Here is a 16,268-nt window from a genome sequence, read left to right as displayed (position 1 = left end):
GCGTGTTAGGAAAATCCGACTCGGCTGCCGAGCGGTGCCGTACAACTTTCTTCTGTCTCCTTCGTGTCAAGCCGTGTTTCTGCCATTGAGTTTGTAGAACACTGTCCCTGGGTTGAGTGAAGACTATCAGACTGCCATTCCCCGCATCCACCCCACCCTAAACCAGCCATGGCATTGAGTGCACGATCTGCTGCCAGAGCTCTACGAGCGGCCAAGGTAAGCTCTAAGCTGTCTAATTGATAGTGTTGGAAGTGAGAAAAACTAATTGAAGCGACGCAGGCACGCCCGTTTGCGGCTGGTATGACAATCGGTCCTCTGTTCCACCTATTGAGATGCTGATATATATCACTTCCTCCAGTACAAGCATGTAGCTATTCATCTTCGTCCGAGCCGGATCTCAAAGAGACGTTCAAAAAGGTTCTCCCTGCAAAGCGAGAGCTCTTGAAGAAGGTCAAGGCACATGGCGACAAGAAGCTTGGTGACGTCAAGGTCGAGAATGCGCTGGGCGGCATGAGGTATGCACCCTAAGGAAACAAAAAGCGTGTACTGACAGCAGTAAAGGGGCCTCAAGGCCATGGTCTGGGAGGGATCAGTTCTCGACGCAAACGAGGGTATTCGATTCCACGGCAAGACGATCAAGGACTGCCAAAAGGAGCTGCCCAAAGGAACCTCTGGCACTGAGATGCTTCCCGAGGCCATGTTCTGGCTACTCCTGACTGGCGAGGTTCCATCGGTATCACAGACTCGTGCGCTTTCGCGAGAGCTCGCCGAAAAGGGTGGCATCCCCAAGTTTGTCGAGAAGATGCTGGATGACTTCCCCAAGGATCTCCATCCCATGACACAATTCGCATGCGCTGTCTCGGCCCTCAACTACGAGTCCAAGTTTGCCAAAGCATACGAAAAGGGCATCAACAAGGCGGACTACTGGGAGCCTACCTTTGACGACTGCATTAGCCTGCTCGCAAAGCTGCCTACCATTGCCGCCAAGATCTACCAGAACGCATACCGCGGTGGAGGTGCGCTCCCCAACGAGATCGATCTGAACCAGGATTGGTCCTACAACTTCGCAGCCATGTTGGGCAAGCCTGGCAAGGAGAACGAGGGCTTCCAAGACCTTCTCCGGTTGTACCTCGCTCTGCACGGCGACCACGAGGGCGGCAACGTCTCAGCACACACCACACATCTGGTCGGTTCGGCACTCAGTGATCCCTTCCTGAGCTACAGCGCCGGTCTTCAAGGTCTTGCTGGCCCACTGCACGGCCTAGCTGCTCAGGAGGTGCTGCGCTTCATCCTCGACATGCAAAAGGTAGTTGGCAACAACTTTAGCGAAAAGGACGTCAATGACTTCCTCTGGAGCGTTCTCAAGTCTGGAAGAGTCATCCCCGGTTATGGTCACGCTGTGCTCAGGAAGCCTGACCCGCGATTCGAGGCGCTCATGGACTTTGCGAATGCACGACCTGAGATTGCGGCAGACCCAGTCTACCAGCTCGTAAAGAAGAACTCGGAGATTGCCCCTGGCGTTCTTACTGAGCATGGAAAGGTAAGAAACCACAGTTTCGAGAACTCGCAGTGATTAACTTTTTCGTAGACCAAGAACCCCTACCCCAACGTCGATTCGTCCTCGGGTGTCCTTTTCCACCACTATGGCTTCAAGGAGACTCTGTACTACACTGCGACATTCGGTGTCAGCCGTGGTCTTGGTCCTCTTGCACAGCTCATTTGGGACAGGGCATTAGGCCTGCCCATTGAGCGCCCCAAGTCAATTAACCTCCAGGGTATCCTGAACCAGGTTGGCGCGTAAATTGTCAGTAGCGGCGACCTGATACGGGGCAGCAATTCAAAAGTAGTCGAAAATAGAAACGATGTAAATGCCGCACTTGACCATTAGGTTTTGCGTGAAAAGGTGGCAGTCAGTCAGTGACGTGTGTTGGTGTTGGTATTGGTGAATGAATAGAGTTGCGCAATTGGGCATGGGAGGGGCGGGAGTGGACCCATGGGATCGACGACGGCGGCGGCGGCTAGTCAGGGCAGGGCGACATGCCGGCCCCAGTACACGCCGGACGCCGAGTGAAACTGTCTCGCACCACGTCGACGGCGCTGCCTTCTGTTCTACACTTATTCATTGTCCTACCAGATATTGTATCCGCTCGCTCACATCTGCATCGGTGGCATTACCGTGTCCAACTGCTGCTGCAGCAAACATACACACGCTTCAATGCTAGCTCCAATATAACCAGGGCTTCACGCTCGCGCTGTTTGCCATAGCCTCACCTTCCCCGCCGCGTGCAACACCGTATACTTCTTTTTTTTCTGCTGCTCCTTTTGGACTGACACGCTTTCTCCATCAACATGGCTCCCTACGAAGCCCACGAGTTGCGCCGCGGCAAGTACGCGAAGCTCGATGCACCCGTGGACGATGACCTTGAAACCCCAACGCGATTCTCCTCCGAGTCCAACGAGACCCTGGAAGATCTCGAAGAACACGACCCCCTCGCATTCGATAGCAGGTTGAAACGAAAGAAAAGTGCTGGCGACCTCAAGGTCCGCAAGGCATCGTACCGAGACACCGAGGCTGTGACGCCATTCCCTACGCAACAACGAAGATCCAAATGCGCACCAGGCCGCTGCTGCTGCTGGCTGCTCGTATTTATCGCCGCCACTGTTCTGCTACTGGCTTCGGGAGGAATATGGGCATACAAGGTGTCTGTGCCTGAGGATGGGCGCAGTCCGCCGTGGTACCCCTCGCCAAAGGGCGGAACAGACAAGGCATGGGAGGAGAGCTACAAGAAGGCTGCTGAGCTAGTCAAGCAGATGACATTGCCTGAGAAGGTTAATATTACCACTGGCACAGGGTGGAGCATGGATCTTTGTGTGGGTCAGACTGGCCGTGTAGATAGGTTAAAGTTCCCCAGTCTATGTCTTCAGGTATGCACCATCTCAAAGACAGCGCTTCACATGCACTAACGTTTCACTCAGGACGGTCCTCTGGGCATTCGATTTGCTGACAACATTACTGGCTTCCCTGCGGGCATCACCACTGGCGCGACATGGAGCAAGGAGCTCTTCTATCTGCGTGGAAAAGCACATGGCAAGGAGGCACGACTGAAGGGTGTCAACGTTTTACTTGGTCCCGCAATGGGCCCTCTCGGCCGAATGCCTGCTGGTGGTCGTGTTTGGGAAGGATTTGGCTCAGACCCCGTGCTACAGGGCATTGCAGCAGCCGCGACTATCAAAGGCATCCAAGACGAGGGCGTCATGGCTACCGCAAAGCACTATATCGCCAACGAACAGGAACACTTCAGACAAGCTTGGGAGTGGGGACTACCGAATGCCATCTCCAGCAACATCGACGACCGCACCTTACATGAAATCTATGCATGGCCATTCGCCGACTCGGTCAAAGCAGGTGTAACATCTATCATGTGTTCATACAACCAGGTGAACTCCAGCTATGCCTGTCAAAATTCGAAGCTGCTCAACGGAATTTTGAAAGACGAGCTTGGTTTCCAGGGGTTCGTTCAGAGCGACTGGTTAGCGCAACGTTCGGGTGTAGCAAGCGCCCTGGCGGGTTTAGATATGACAATGCCTGGAGATGGCCTCAGATGGGCCAAGGGTAACAGCTTATGGGGTTCAGAGCTCACCAAGTCAGTTCTCAACGGCAGTGTGCCCATTGATCGCGTCGACGACATGGTTACTCGTGTCGTAGCATCCTGGTACCAAGTCGGCCAAGACAAGTGGGAAAATGATGGGCCAAACTTTTCTTCCTGGACAAACGACCGTATCGGTAAGCTGCATGAAGGCAGCCCCTCGAATCATGAAATGGGTGTGGTAAATCAGTACGTCAACGCTCAAGGAGAGGGAAAAGAAGCCCACGGACACCTGGTACGTCGTGTTGCAGCTGAAGGTACAGTCTTGGTCAAAAATGATGGCAAGATGCTGCCACTAGAACGCAAAGGTTGGAAGACCGATGGAAAGGCCAAGAAAAAGTTCCGTGTCGGTGTTTTTGGTGAAGATGCACGTCTCCCTCATGATGGCATCAACCACTGCCCTGATCAAAGCTGCAATGAGGGGACCTTGGCTTCAGGTTGGGGCTCCGGTGCCGTCAACTTTTCGTATCTGGTTGAGCCCGTATCTGCCATCAGACAGGCATTTGACAATGAGACCGTATACGTGACGGACTGGTTGGAGAACAAGCTCCCCAACCAAAAGGAGATTCTCCAGGATCAAGACCTTTGCATCGTCTTCGCAAATGCCGACTCGGGAGAAGGATACGAGCACTACGGAAATATTCGAGGCGACAGAAACGATCTCAATCTGCAAAAAGGCGGTGCTGAGCTCATCAAAAACGTTGCTAAAGACTGTGGAGAAGGTATGGGTGATGTCGTTGTCGTCATTCACACGGTTGGATCCGTCATTCTAGAGGATTTCATCGACATTATGAACGTCAGGGCAGTACTCATTGCCCACCTTCCAGGTACGGAGTCTGGAAATGCTATTGTGGATGTACTTTTTGGCGACGTCAACCCATCTGGTCGTCTACCCTACACCATTGCTAAGAAGGAAGACGACTTTGGTCCAGGCAGCAAGGTCAAGTATCTTCCCAGTCCATCTGACGGTCTTGCGCCTCAGCAAGATTTCACCGAAGGCCTGTATATCGACTACCGCTATTTCGATAAGCAAAACATCACTCCCCGATTCGAGTTTGGCTATGGTCTCTCATATACACAATTCGAGCTATCTTCTCTCATGATCGAAGAAAAGAATGCAAAAACACCCCTACCCAAGCCTCGACCAGACGGCCTCATACCCCCAACCTACTCCACCGTCCTCCCCGACCCGGAGTCAGTCCTCTTCCCCAAAGGCTTCAACAAAGTAGAACAATACATCTACCCTTGGCTCGAATCAACCAAAGGCATCAAGAAGTCCGAACCCCCACAGCCTCAACCCCCATCCTCCCCGCTTAGCAACGCAGGTGGCGGCCCAGGCGGTAACCCGGACCTCTACACTCCTCTCCTCACCGTTTCCGCCTCTCTCGAAAACAAAGGCCCCCTAGATGGCGCTTCCGTCGTCCAACTGTATATTTCTCTACCGCAAAACTACAAGGATCACGAAACGGGCGAGCCGGTGGATTTCCCCGTTCGTGTCTTGCGTGGGTTTGAGAAGGTGCAGCTTGAGAAGGGGAAGGGCAAGCTGGTTCAGTTTGAGGTTACGAGACGCGATTTGAGTTATTGGGATGTTAAGAGGCAGAATTGGGTACTACCCATGGGTGAGATTGGGGTGCAGGTCGGATTTTCGAGTCGGGATTTGCCGTTGAAGGGGAAGTGGTAAGGTTACTTTTGGTTGCTGTTGTTGTTGTTTTTCTGTTTAGATGGTTGGGGTGGATAGGCTAGGGATGGGAGTATGAGGGTTATAGGCTTTTGGCGTTTTTTTTAGTGTGCCTTTTTTTTCTCTTGTACCTTTTCTATTTCCTTGTGCTTGGTTTGAGGTAGCAAGATTTTCGATATCCTAGATAGTTACATATTTTTTTCAATTCTAAGATTTGTATTTCTATGAATTGATTACGCTACACAACTTCTTTTCTCCCACGATCTCTTGCCCATTTCCCATCCTTGCAGAATGGAGGAAGTCACAACTCACTCTTTTCCTTGCCATTGTCACCAGCTGGTCTCCTTCCCCGTGCAAACAAAATCGTTCGCCACATTTTCTTGCCGCCAAATTCCATGTACGACTTCTCCTTCATAGTCTTGACGTCCACATCAACGAAACCCGCTTCTGAGAAGAATTGTCGCACACCTTCTATAGTGAAGTGTGGTACCACTATTGAAGCAGCCATTTTCTTGTGGAGGCTAGAGTCGTGTTTTTCGGTCGCCCCATGGCTGTGATCATGCTTGTGGGAATGAGACGAGTGGTCGTGTTTATGACCATGGCCATGACCATGACCATGATGATGCACAGCATGATTCCCCTGACTCCCCTCGACCGGCTTCCCCTCGTCATCCGCCAACACATCTCCCCCCTCAAGGAAATCATTAATAACCAGGACACCGCCCGGTCTCAATCGCCCCTTGAGTTGCTTCGCGGCATACACTACGTCCTCGAAGTGGTGGAACCCGAAGCCTACAGTTGCGAGGTCGAAGTCGCGGAACTCTGATGCGTCCAAGGAGGAGGGATTGGGGTCGGATTTGTCGAAGAGGTTGCCGACTGCGGTGGTGATGGTGAGGGGTTGTGGGTTGGCGGAGGCGAAGCGCGAGGTGTAGGTTGAGATCATGTTTGGGGAGATGTCGATGGCGGTTGTGTGGGTGATGTAAGGGGCAAATATCTGTTTTTGCATGAGGTTAGCTGGGTTAAGGATACTTTTCTTTCACTCTCTTCACTTTGCGTGTGGTTAAAGAGAATATGTAACTGTATTGCTTGCTCTCTATCACTCATCTGATTCAAGATGATTTGATTGGAGAAAAAGAAAGGTTGAGATTGGGGAGTGGGGAGGTGGAATGAAGAGACTTACCCTTGTCATCAATCCCGTGCCACAAGCATAATCCAACATTCGGACCTGTTCAGTACCTGCGCTCGCTTGTCCTTCAGCGGACACATTGACAAACGGGATACCAATCCAAGATAAATCGCCGCGCAGGGCTTCAGCGACCTGGTTGTTTACTGTTGCGAACCAGGGTTTGGCATCGTAAGTATCCGAGATGGAACTGTCAGTGAGTTAGAAATGTTTGTGCTAGAGAATGAGGTATTGTTGTAGGATTAGTAACGATGGGATGGGGGAGAATGTGGAATGGTAAGGGGAAGGAGAAAGAGAAGTATAATCATACTCAAAGTATTGACGGTTAGCGTCTGCGAGGCTCATGGTGTACAGCTTGTTTGCGTATGTTGAAAATGTAGGTAAACTATGGATGCAGGCGGGGTAGTACAGTATTGCTATCAAGTCAGAGAAACAGAGATGATTGAGGTGTGATAGACGAATTAAAACTATAGGAGAGAGCTGTCATGCTCCTTTTATATGTAGATGCGAAGCTGTGGTATAGAGTGGGGCGAGGATAGAAGTCGCCGGATCTAGCATCGGAAACTTGTCCAGGTACATACTAAGCTAAAAAGCTAACGCTATGATTGGTCGAGAAGCGCAACAATGTCTGCGCGTCGGAGACATATTATGGCAATATTTCTTCGCGAATGAGTCAAACAATTGATTTGTAATGTAATAGGTGATTCCTAAAAAGACGAAATGCAGGTAGGGTGTGAATCGGAGACATTGCGCTCATGTCTATACATTATGGAGAAAACCCTCCATTCACTGCAGTATAGTTTGTTTTGCAGGATGGTCACAATAAAGTTTACTGTTCACCATGTTTGAATTTGCACTCGTGACATTGAATTTACGATAGTTACATGCATTGTAACCCTGTCTTTGATGATGATTTGCTTGCCTTACTGGAGATAAGACTAATTAGTAGTATCATGAAAACATGCCACCAAGGTCATCTAGGTCCCTTTCTATTGGCTCCCTCCGATTTTCCTGTTCATCTCTGTTCCTTAGAGCTTGCTGTCGTGCAAGGCCTTCTTCTCTCTTCCTCTTTTTCCTGGCATCTGCATCTTCCCAATCAGGTGGATGTGAAGTGCTCTGTTGTTGCGTTTCCAGAAGTGTATTGCGAAACCGGGCTATTCGGTCGAGGTTGATCTTGAAGCGCTCGTTTGCTATAGATACTAAAATTTGCAAATACCTCGCATTCACCAAAGCAATATTATCTCCATTTGCGTTCTGGTAGCCTACGATGGAATCGAAGGAGTAACCGGCTGATCGAACGGCTACTATAGGATTTGATTCTCCTTTTGTTGACCCAAGGCTTACAGCACCACTCTCACGAAATCCAGCTGCCAGTGCTGCATTGAGAACATGCTGGGCATCGTCTATAGATGCAGTCAAGATGTGCAAGATCTAAGAATTGTTAGATTATGCATGACGCCGTTGTCAACAGTCTCACCATAGGCTCGAATTTGAGATGAATGTATCTATCAGAAATGGTTGGTCCCTCATCATCGGTTTCGGACTTCTTCAGTCCGAAATCAGGCAGAAAGTCATGATTTGCATCCACGTTTTGGACTGGTTCATGAGAGAGGAACAGCCATGCACCCCCGCCGCCTTTTCCTCCAGGCCCAGCGCGTGAATCACCACCTTCAACGGAGAGGTCTTCGATAGCAGACTCTGCCTTACGGCCTTCCAGAAATACGCTGATGCGTCCTGAGCAGCTGCTGGTCGTGACAAAGCCTTCGAGGCGGTTGATTTCTCCAATCAAGCCTCGAATTGGGGCATCGACAGAGCCCTTTGGCGATAGGTCGTGGTAGTCGGCATCGGGAGTATCTAGCTGGGCAAGTATTTTTTGCTTGCGAGCTGCGAAGCGGGTGGTCATGACTATAAAGGGGTCCGTGGTTTGGCAGGGCGGACGAAACTCGTGACACCGCGATGGGTTTTCGCGTTCGTGTGCGTCATCGATGGCCAGTGCGCGCGCTCCGACCTCCAAACAAAACGAGTCACTTACAACTACTGTAGTAACTCTTCCACACTTCTGTTGGTCCCTGGAAACGGCAAAATGCCACGTAAATCGACTAAAGAAACCAAATCCGCCGCGCCTAGGAGTTCTTCCAAGCGTCCTGCACAGGAAACTCCACAGAGACAGTCAAAGAGGGCAAGGGCGACCGCAAGGAAATCCTACGTTGATCCAGGCACCGACACAGACGATGCAGACGAGAAATCAACAAGAAGATTATCGCCTAGTACAGACGGAAAAGATGGCGCCGCCTCCGACTATGAGGATCATGACGGCAAAGAATCATCCGTTGGGTCCGAGGCTGACGTGACTGACAGCGACGAAGATGATGAGAGCAAGAACCGTAAGCCACGAGGGCGCGCTGCCAAGAGCCTTCCTATTCAAAAGAAAAATTCCAATGAGCAAGAGTTGTGGAAACCAGGAGCTAAACTTGAGCCGGGAACACGAGTAGTCATCAAGAAGCCGAAAGCTCGAGATGCAGGTGATACACCATACTTGGACCACACGATCCATCCGAACTCTTTACTCTTTTTGAAAGAATTGGCAGCCAATAACGATCGGAGTTGGCTAAAGCGTGAGCGTTTCTTACATTTCCTGGTCTAAAGCATCTCGGGAATCATGTCCAAAGGTTGACTAACAACTATGTAGTACACGACCCTGACTTTAGAGTAGCATTTCAGGATTTTACAACGTTTGCAGAAAAGGTGTCAGAAAAGATCATTGAAGGAGACGAAACAATCCCAGAGTTACCAGTCAAGGATGTGGCAAGTACCCACCCAAACCCATTCTAGTCTGTCTGTTAACGTGCGTAGATCTACCGGATCTACAGAGGTGAGATGCGTGCGCAAAGGTATCATACGAAGATACTGACGTAACAAGACATTCGCTTCTCCAAAGACCCAACACCCTACAAGGTAAGCCAGTATCAGCTCACCATTAGTGGAGAAAAGGCTTTGGCAAAGATTCATGTTGTCAGAGGATTCGATTTACCAGCCCAACCAACTATCAGGAAATTTGAAAATCCATACTTTAGTGGAAGACATCAACTCTGTATCTTCGACAAATATATTGGGACGTGCACTGACAGTTGCAGACCTACTTCTCCGCGGCATGGTCAAGAACTGGACGAAAGGGACCCTACGCGCATTACTACGTACAGGTGCAGCCAAATGGTGGAAGTTTTGTAGGTATGTTCACATTCCTTAGCTCCTTGCTCTGGGAACAGTGTGTAGCTACGCCCTGTTGTGGAACCCGTTTTTGAGCACGACTTGACCTCGTGGTTACCATCGTCTTCCATCGGCCTAAGTATGCATGTTCTCTGCATGTGTTGCCAATGGTCATACGCATGTGATCATCACAGACTGAAATTTTTGTGTGCTGTATTTCGGACCTACCGAGTTTTGCGACCAATATTGTGCACTTTAGTGCCACGACTGCGCGACTACTGTCAGAAACGGGCAAGATGATTCTGCTGGCGCTGTGCTGAACGTACCGATACTAGTCAGCAGTAACAATGCTGTTGTATCTGTAGTGCGAGGAGGCCTTGCACTGTACCATTGGCGAGTGCTACCAGTTGCACGAGTGAAACATGGCAATGAATGTGCTCCAGCGGTCGCTACCCTTTCGGAGATTGGTGGTGTAACATGTCGGATAGCCTCGAGGTTCGGCTGCGGGCCGCATGATGACGCTGGTATGGCGTGCGGGTTCGGTGCGCTTCGGTGCGGAGGTGTGCTTGGACGCTCGTCGCTCCGCATTGCAACGTGGTAGCGTCATGGATCCCTACATGGTGTTCTTGGTTTCAAAATATACAGTCAAGTGCTAACTTTGTAAGGCGGTGGCTATTGGCAACCAGATGCAGCTACTCTTGCTAAAATTCGTCGCGACATCGATCGCAAACCACACAAGATCAAATCTGTGCTGAGAAACCGCGACTTCAGAGAAACCTTTCTGGGTGGAGTGCAAGACGACGACAAGAAGGCGGTCAAGGCCTTTACAAGCTTATCCATGAACCAGTCAAACGCGTTGAAGCGTAACCCCAAGGTAAGTGATATGTGTTTTGTCTTTTGTTCCAAAACTGGCAACAATCTCCAGAGGGGCATCAAAGTCAGCGTTGCGTCTGACACATGTGGCATGGTTGTGATTGGCCCATGGTCCGGGCGGCCGATCCGGGCTTGATGTTAGCAACAGCCATGATATGATTACTCATGTGCCCGCTACAAAGCGGGAGGATTAAGCTTTGGGGGTGTGTATCTGGAGCTTCTGCGTTACAACGCTGTGCCGTAGGGCAATTAGAGTTTCAAGCCGCCCCGCATCCAATAAGCCGAGCGCAGCGGTTAGGACGACAGCTCAGCTAGTCGACAGTTTTTCTCAAAGCTCAGCAACGAAACGGACAGGATGCATTTGGGACTATGCCTGATAAAGTTTGCTGACAGGTGGGCCAGGGATACGATCATGATCACAAAGACATTGATCTTTTGCGGCTCCGCAACTTCACGATTGGTCGTACGATTGCAGACGAGGAAATTGTCGGCACGGGCGGGCTGGAGCGAGTAGCTGAGGTGGTAAGGGCAATGGTGCCATTTGTAAGTTTGCAGTTTCGTTTGTCCAAGATTGAGGGTATGGGTGTTTGATTGGACAGGGCAGGGCAGAAGCGGCGGCAGCTTGTTAGGAAGAGCCATGTAGGAGGCACGCGACGGTGCAGTCACCCGGGCAGCGCAAGAGGGATTGTTTGACGAGGCATTGGGCGTGGATGGCGGCTAACGAGAGGTGCAGATTACGTATCTCAACAGCGTTGTCATGCCGGACGAGGACACGTCGGGGTCAAGCAGCGAAGACGAGGATGGTGCAGACGAGGATGATGATGACGATGGTGCAGACGACGGTGCAGATGAGGAGGCGGAGACATAGGCGGAGGCATAGGCATAGGCAGAGGTGCAGATGCAGACGCAGATGCAGAGGAGGGCAATGGGCGGTCCAACCACAGACAGGAAGCAATGGAGAGGATGACGAGGCTTGACAAGAGCAATTTCAGCAACGCATGTTCATGGCGCGGTGTCTGGGGCCGAAGTCATGCGGATCGAGGGATTGGGCTCTGGGGGCAGGCAGTCGACAGTGGTGGTGGGCCACAAGCGCGAAGCCCGCCAATAGACGCCTGTGTAACCGTGCGGCAGTGGCGCTGACTGGCTGGCGCAAGCGAAGGCCATGCAGCAAGCCAAGTCATCGTGCGTTAGCCGGCCAGCCCGTTTTCGCTCGCGCCTGGCGTTGCGGGAGACCGCATGACACTAACGGTCATGTGACGCGCTAGTGTAGCGTTCGGGTCTGCTGCACGTTCAGATCCTAGCCCACGCAAATCGCACCGAACAGGCAAGGCTTCTCCGTGCCCCCCGGTCCCAGTCCTTGATTCTGCCCTCTGCCCTCTGGCGCGGGCCTGCCGCCCTCTCCTAGCGCCTCCTGTCCTCCTGTCGCAACCAAGTCCAAGTCCAACTAGCCGAGCAGCGCAGGGGCTGCGGGCACGAGTGCGAGCGGCGAGGGAGGGGGGCAGGACAACACAGCACCGCGCAGCACAGCACAGCACCACCGACCGACCTCCCTCTCGATGCGACTCGACTCGACTCGAGGCATGGCCACGACCGCATCGATGCCGCCGCCGCCGCCGCTCCTCCTGGCCCGTCGATGACATTGCCGCCCTCGCTCGACCTGCTGGGGTATGTGTGCACCCACTGCTCTGCCCGCTCGCCCCATCACCTGCCCTCTCCGCACGCTCCTGACTGCTGTGGCATGCTGTACACGTTGCGTTAGGCTGATACGGCCACGGCCCGGGGCGCACTCGTTGTCCGTCTGGGATGCATGGGTGCTGCTCTAAGTAACGCGTCGGATCAAGGCCAGCTGCATCGCATGGCATGGCGATGGCTTCGCCAGCTCGTAGAGACTGCGCAAAGTTGGCAGCCGGCTAGCTACTCGCACTGGCGTTGATTCCGTCAGCGCCATGCAGTGCAGCTCCTCGACTGCATCACCCTCTTCGGCCGCCGGCGATACTGCCCAAGACTTACGCCATCAGCCCCAACACGAACACGTGTGAGTCAAATGCCCAGCTGCGACTCGTCTGCCGCCATGGACTCCTCCTCCCCCCTTCGGCGGCTCCCGTGCATGTTTTTTTTTCGAGGCCTTCTTCGCACTTTGTTAAAGAGCGGTGTGCTCGTGGGGCATCGCCAGGTAATATCCAACCCTTTTATCCAACACACCGATGGGTCGCCATAATTCTTTCTTCCGCGAATTAGCACCACCTGGGCTGATCAATGGGCCCGCCACGGCTTGTGGCCGCTTACCCACCCCTTCCGTCGTTCTAAATGACATCTGCCGGCGTTCGTCACACGATTGGGGTGTTTTTTTTTTCAGAAGCCAAAACATGTCGATGCTCAAACCATGTCCGCACAAGCGGTACTGCTTGTCGTTGTTCAGACGTCGTGTTGAGTTGAGGGGACATCATACGATGTTAACAAACTCCCCAATAAACCAGACAGCTAAGCGCAGAGGACATACCGCTTACCCGCCAGGGCGTATTCCCTCGCACCGTGCTACTGCAAGGACGGAAGTTATGCGTCCCAGCTTATACATGGACAGATTATAGAATTGCGGCGAGCCAAAAGTTGCCATCAGGATGCAGAAGGATGCTTGTGCATTGATGCATGGACACGGTTCGACGAACGGCGCCTCTGACAGGACTTGTTGCCGGATTTATAGACAATGTTTGTTTGCAGCATCGATGCGCGTCCTGTCAAAGTTGGTTGATACGTGCCCCTTCCCTGCCTGCAACCTGTCAGACAGCGGAGGCGTCGCACAGGACGCCATTCGTCTCGGAGGCTTGATGATGTCTTCCCGCCTGATATAACCACATTTGGATTTACGCGCAGCTCGCGGCACACGAGACGCGGCACAAGCGACACGGGTCTTCTTTACTGCTTACGAACCACTCATGCTTGCAGCACTCTGCAGGCCTTGCATCTTTTGGGGTCAAGTTGTGTGACACAAACTTCGTTAATCTAAACGTCAACGGGACATATGCGGGAATTCCACACCTCGTCCCGGCCCGCTGATACACACTTGGGACCAAGCGAGTGACTCCGGCATGCTGTATCCACGCACTGTTCCGCACTCTCGATTCACCGCTGTCAAAAGGGATCCATACTTGGGGTAATGCGCTTCGCGCCGCAGCCTTAATGTGCGTTGTGCGGACTGCTGCTTGTGCTTGTTTGGGGTGAATCGACCGAAGGGCGGGTGAAGATCCATCATGGCTGTTCTTACCCCACAAATGCACCGTTAGGTTGGTGTAACCGTCATCCACCAGCGGCAATTGACGGCATTTTTGTTTTTTTGGCCCACCACACACATACTTATACATGTACACATACACGTTCGTATTCGCATTCGTGCTCACGCTCACGTTCACCCAAAGGCAGCCAAACACGGAGGTGAAGACGGCCATGGCAATAACACACGTTCATGGTCCGTTCTGTCGCTGAGTACCCTGGGACCACTGGCTGCATCTGCGCTCATTAAACATGGGCTCGTGACTGACTCGGATGTCGAAATGCGGTGTGGCAGTCAATCAAAGCACAACAGTAATCAAATGCGCTTTGCCGCGACCGGTCAGTGTCTGCTCGCAACAGCCGTCGTAAAGTGCAAAGGCTCGAGCGAGGCATGTATGTCATCACGTCTTGTGACCCAGACTAGGGGGTGTTTTGCTGTTGTTTTTGCCTGCGCATGGTGCACATTGGAGATTTGCCCGTCTCCCAGCAAATGCAAGGCACGCACACACATAAACACACACATATGGACAGCCATTTGAAGGTGTGAATTTTGCTGACTGGAGAAATCAATATTAATGTCGGGCGGGTGATTGGCTGACGGAATTGACTCCAACCTGGCTGCGGTAAGCGTGGATTGAATGTCCGCGGGCCGTCCGCCCCAATCTGGAGAGAGAGGGAGGGAATGAAGAAAAGGTAGGCGGTGCGCCCCATGGATAGCTACAAACTACGGCGGGCTGACAATTCTTCGCTGGAGCGTTGCGTCGTCACCCATTGTGCAGCCAGTCGAAAACAGGCCGGCAAGGTGCCGAGGCTGAATACGTTCTGGGCGTTTCGCCATTCTCTTGCCTCGTGGTGGCTACATCCGCGCAAGTCCGAGAGAGCCTCGTCACCAGCGGGAGATCCGGCAATGGGAGAGAAAATCCTACAAAGGCTCTTTGTCTGCGTGTGTGTTGCAGAAAAAAACGCAGGCGTCGAATCAGAAGGGGAGGCAGGCGTTTGGCCAAGGGTGCCGGTTTGCAAGCCGCACGCCGGCGCAAGGGACGAACGATGGGCCAAATTGTGGAGGCCGGATGAAGAGGCGTGATTCGAGGACAAAAGCGAGGTGCATCGGATGCCGCCCGTCTTACACGAAGCAATGGCAGCTGAGAAAGCGGCCATGTCGGGCATGCCTTGAGGCGCAAGGCTGGCCAGAGCCGGCACTATTATGCAGCAGGCTGGGCAGAGAGGAAAACTCTACCGGCAACGGTGGAGCTTGCAGCGGTCATTTGCTGGTGCTGGAGTCGCTGGAGCAAGTTGGAGCTGCTGCTGGCTGGAGCGAACGGTTCTCCCGGCGCAAGACATATCGGCCCTCCCGCGTGCTACTTACACTGCCCCGCGAGCGAGCGAGTGCCTGAGGTCGCCGAGTCGCACCGGTGGGCGCGCGCCCTTGACTAGCCATGGCAAGGAACTCACGTCACAACGCTGCAAACAGCACAAGGCCGTTGCCGCAGTGTTCCACACCAACTGTCACGACAGGGATGCTGCCGTCCTTGACGAGCAAAACGACCGACGCGCCCGGATTGATCAGCCCTATCAGATATTGCAGCAGATGAAGGGCAACAGGCCACCTCGTGGCCTATGAAGCAGAAGCTCACGCACATGGCTGCTGAGGAGGAGGAGGAGGGGGGCAGCGGAGGCATCAGCGATGCGAGACGACTGTGGTTGTCGTCACTATTTGCATGGCAGCGTTTGGTCGTGGACGAGTCCAAAAAGCATGCACGGCGGGCGGGCAGCATGGCAACATGGGCGCCGCCGTCGCCGCCGTCGCCGCCGCCGCTCAGCAAGGCCAGCAAAGCACGGTGCGACCATGACGGGCTGTAGGCCTGCTCGTACCGTGGTTCGTAAGCTGTCGCATGTCCCGAGCTATGTCCTTCGCGAAGGACGCGACACAAGGAAGGACGCAGAGACGGCCCGTCGACGACTCAAGAGCCCCGAGGTGCTCCCACTAAGTACTGGCACTACTGTGCCACTCTGCGTGCATGCGTGCGCAACGCCCCTCTGGCTGCGACGACGGGCTGGGAGGCGGCCGCGCGGTGCAGACTCGACAGCCAGACGGGCAGCGCTGGCCCGGCGAGACGGCCGCGGGCAGAGCTGTGTGGGCGAGGGCGGTGGTGACATGGACGCTGATTGCAGCGGCCTGTATATAATTAAAGGCTCGTAGATCACAGCGCGACGGGAGTCCCCGAGCTCTTGGCGAGTCATACATCTCAAGCAAGCTGCCGGCCCGCAGCATCATCATGCACACGGGCCCGGGCTCCTAGGTCATACGCCAACCAGCAAGGGGCCTGACTCTGGGTGCGAGGGGAGGGGGGGGCGGGCAGGCCACGCAGGCCACGCAGGCCACGCCCGCGGTGGATGGCATGGCATGCCATGG

General features: G+C 53.3%; 4 protein-coding genes across 4 annotated transcripts; 2 read left to right on the top strand and 2 right to left on the bottom strand.

Annotated features, from left to right (window-relative positions):
* Nucleotides 1-168: 168 nt before the first annotated feature.
* Nucleotides 169-5,328, top strand: PSV08DRAFT_368021 (glycoside hydrolase; the record flags this gene model as incomplete). The annotated part of the gene is made up of 6 exons (XM_066093133.1): nucleotides 169-230; nucleotides 372-515; nucleotides 562-1,540; nucleotides 1,589-1,789; nucleotides 2,374-2,925; nucleotides 2,977-5,328. 6 exons carry the CDS (start codon nucleotides 169-171, stop codon nucleotides 5,326-5,328), a joined length of 4,290 nt encoding a protein of 1,429 aa, XP_065949752.1.
* A 298-nt stretch (nucleotides 5,329-5,626) lies between these two features.
* PSV08DRAFT_358803 (S-adenosyl-L-methionine-dependent methyltransferase) lies at nucleotides 5,627-6,966 on the bottom strand (the record flags this gene model as incomplete). The annotated part of the gene is made up of 3 exons (XM_014229309.1): nucleotides 6,819-6,966; nucleotides 6,506-6,698; nucleotides 5,627-6,319 (listed from the first exon to the last, which is right to left on the bottom strand). Exons 1-3 carry the CDS (start codon nucleotides 6,851-6,853, stop codon nucleotides 5,627-5,629), a joined length of 921 nt encoding a protein of 306 aa, XP_014084784.1. The 5' UTR covers nucleotides 6,854-6,966.
* A 493-nt stretch (nucleotides 6,967-7,459) lies between these two features.
* Nucleotides 7,460-8,424, bottom strand: PSV08DRAFT_383909 (methyltransferase TYW3-domain-containing protein; the record flags this gene model as incomplete). Its single annotated transcript, XM_014229310.2, has 2 exons — nucleotides 7,986-8,424; nucleotides 7,460-7,939 (listed from the first exon to the last, which is right to left on the bottom strand). The coding sequence occupies exons 1-2, from the start codon at nucleotides 8,409-8,411 to the stop codon at nucleotides 7,460-7,462; spliced, it is 906 nt and encodes a 301-aa protein (XP_014084785.1). The 5' UTR covers nucleotides 8,412-8,424.
* Nucleotides 8,425-8,591: 167 nt separating this feature from the next.
* On the top strand, nucleotides 8,592-11,579 carry PSV08DRAFT_358801 (uncharacterized protein; the record flags this gene model as incomplete). Its single annotated transcript, XM_066092972.1, has 8 exons — nucleotides 8,592-9,123; nucleotides 9,198-9,313; nucleotides 9,362-9,380; nucleotides 9,429-9,463; nucleotides 9,643-9,736; nucleotides 10,381-10,589; nucleotides 10,991-11,131; nucleotides 11,322-11,579. 8 exons carry the CDS (start codon nucleotides 8,592-8,594, stop codon nucleotides 11,454-11,456), a joined length of 1,281 nt encoding a protein of 426 aa, XP_065949751.1. The 3' UTR covers nucleotides 11,457-11,579.
* Nucleotides 11,580-16,268: the final 4,689 nt, after the last annotated feature.

This window comes from Bipolaris maydis, assembly GCF_028858645.1.
Source record: "Bipolaris maydis strain C4 unplaced genomic scaffold PSV08scaffold_2, whole genome shotgun sequence".
Classification (NCBI taxonomy): Eukaryota; Fungi; Ascomycota; class Dothideomycetes; order Pleosporales; family Pleosporaceae; genus Bipolaris; species Bipolaris maydis.
This window is presented reverse-complemented; position numbering and strand designations above follow the sequence as displayed.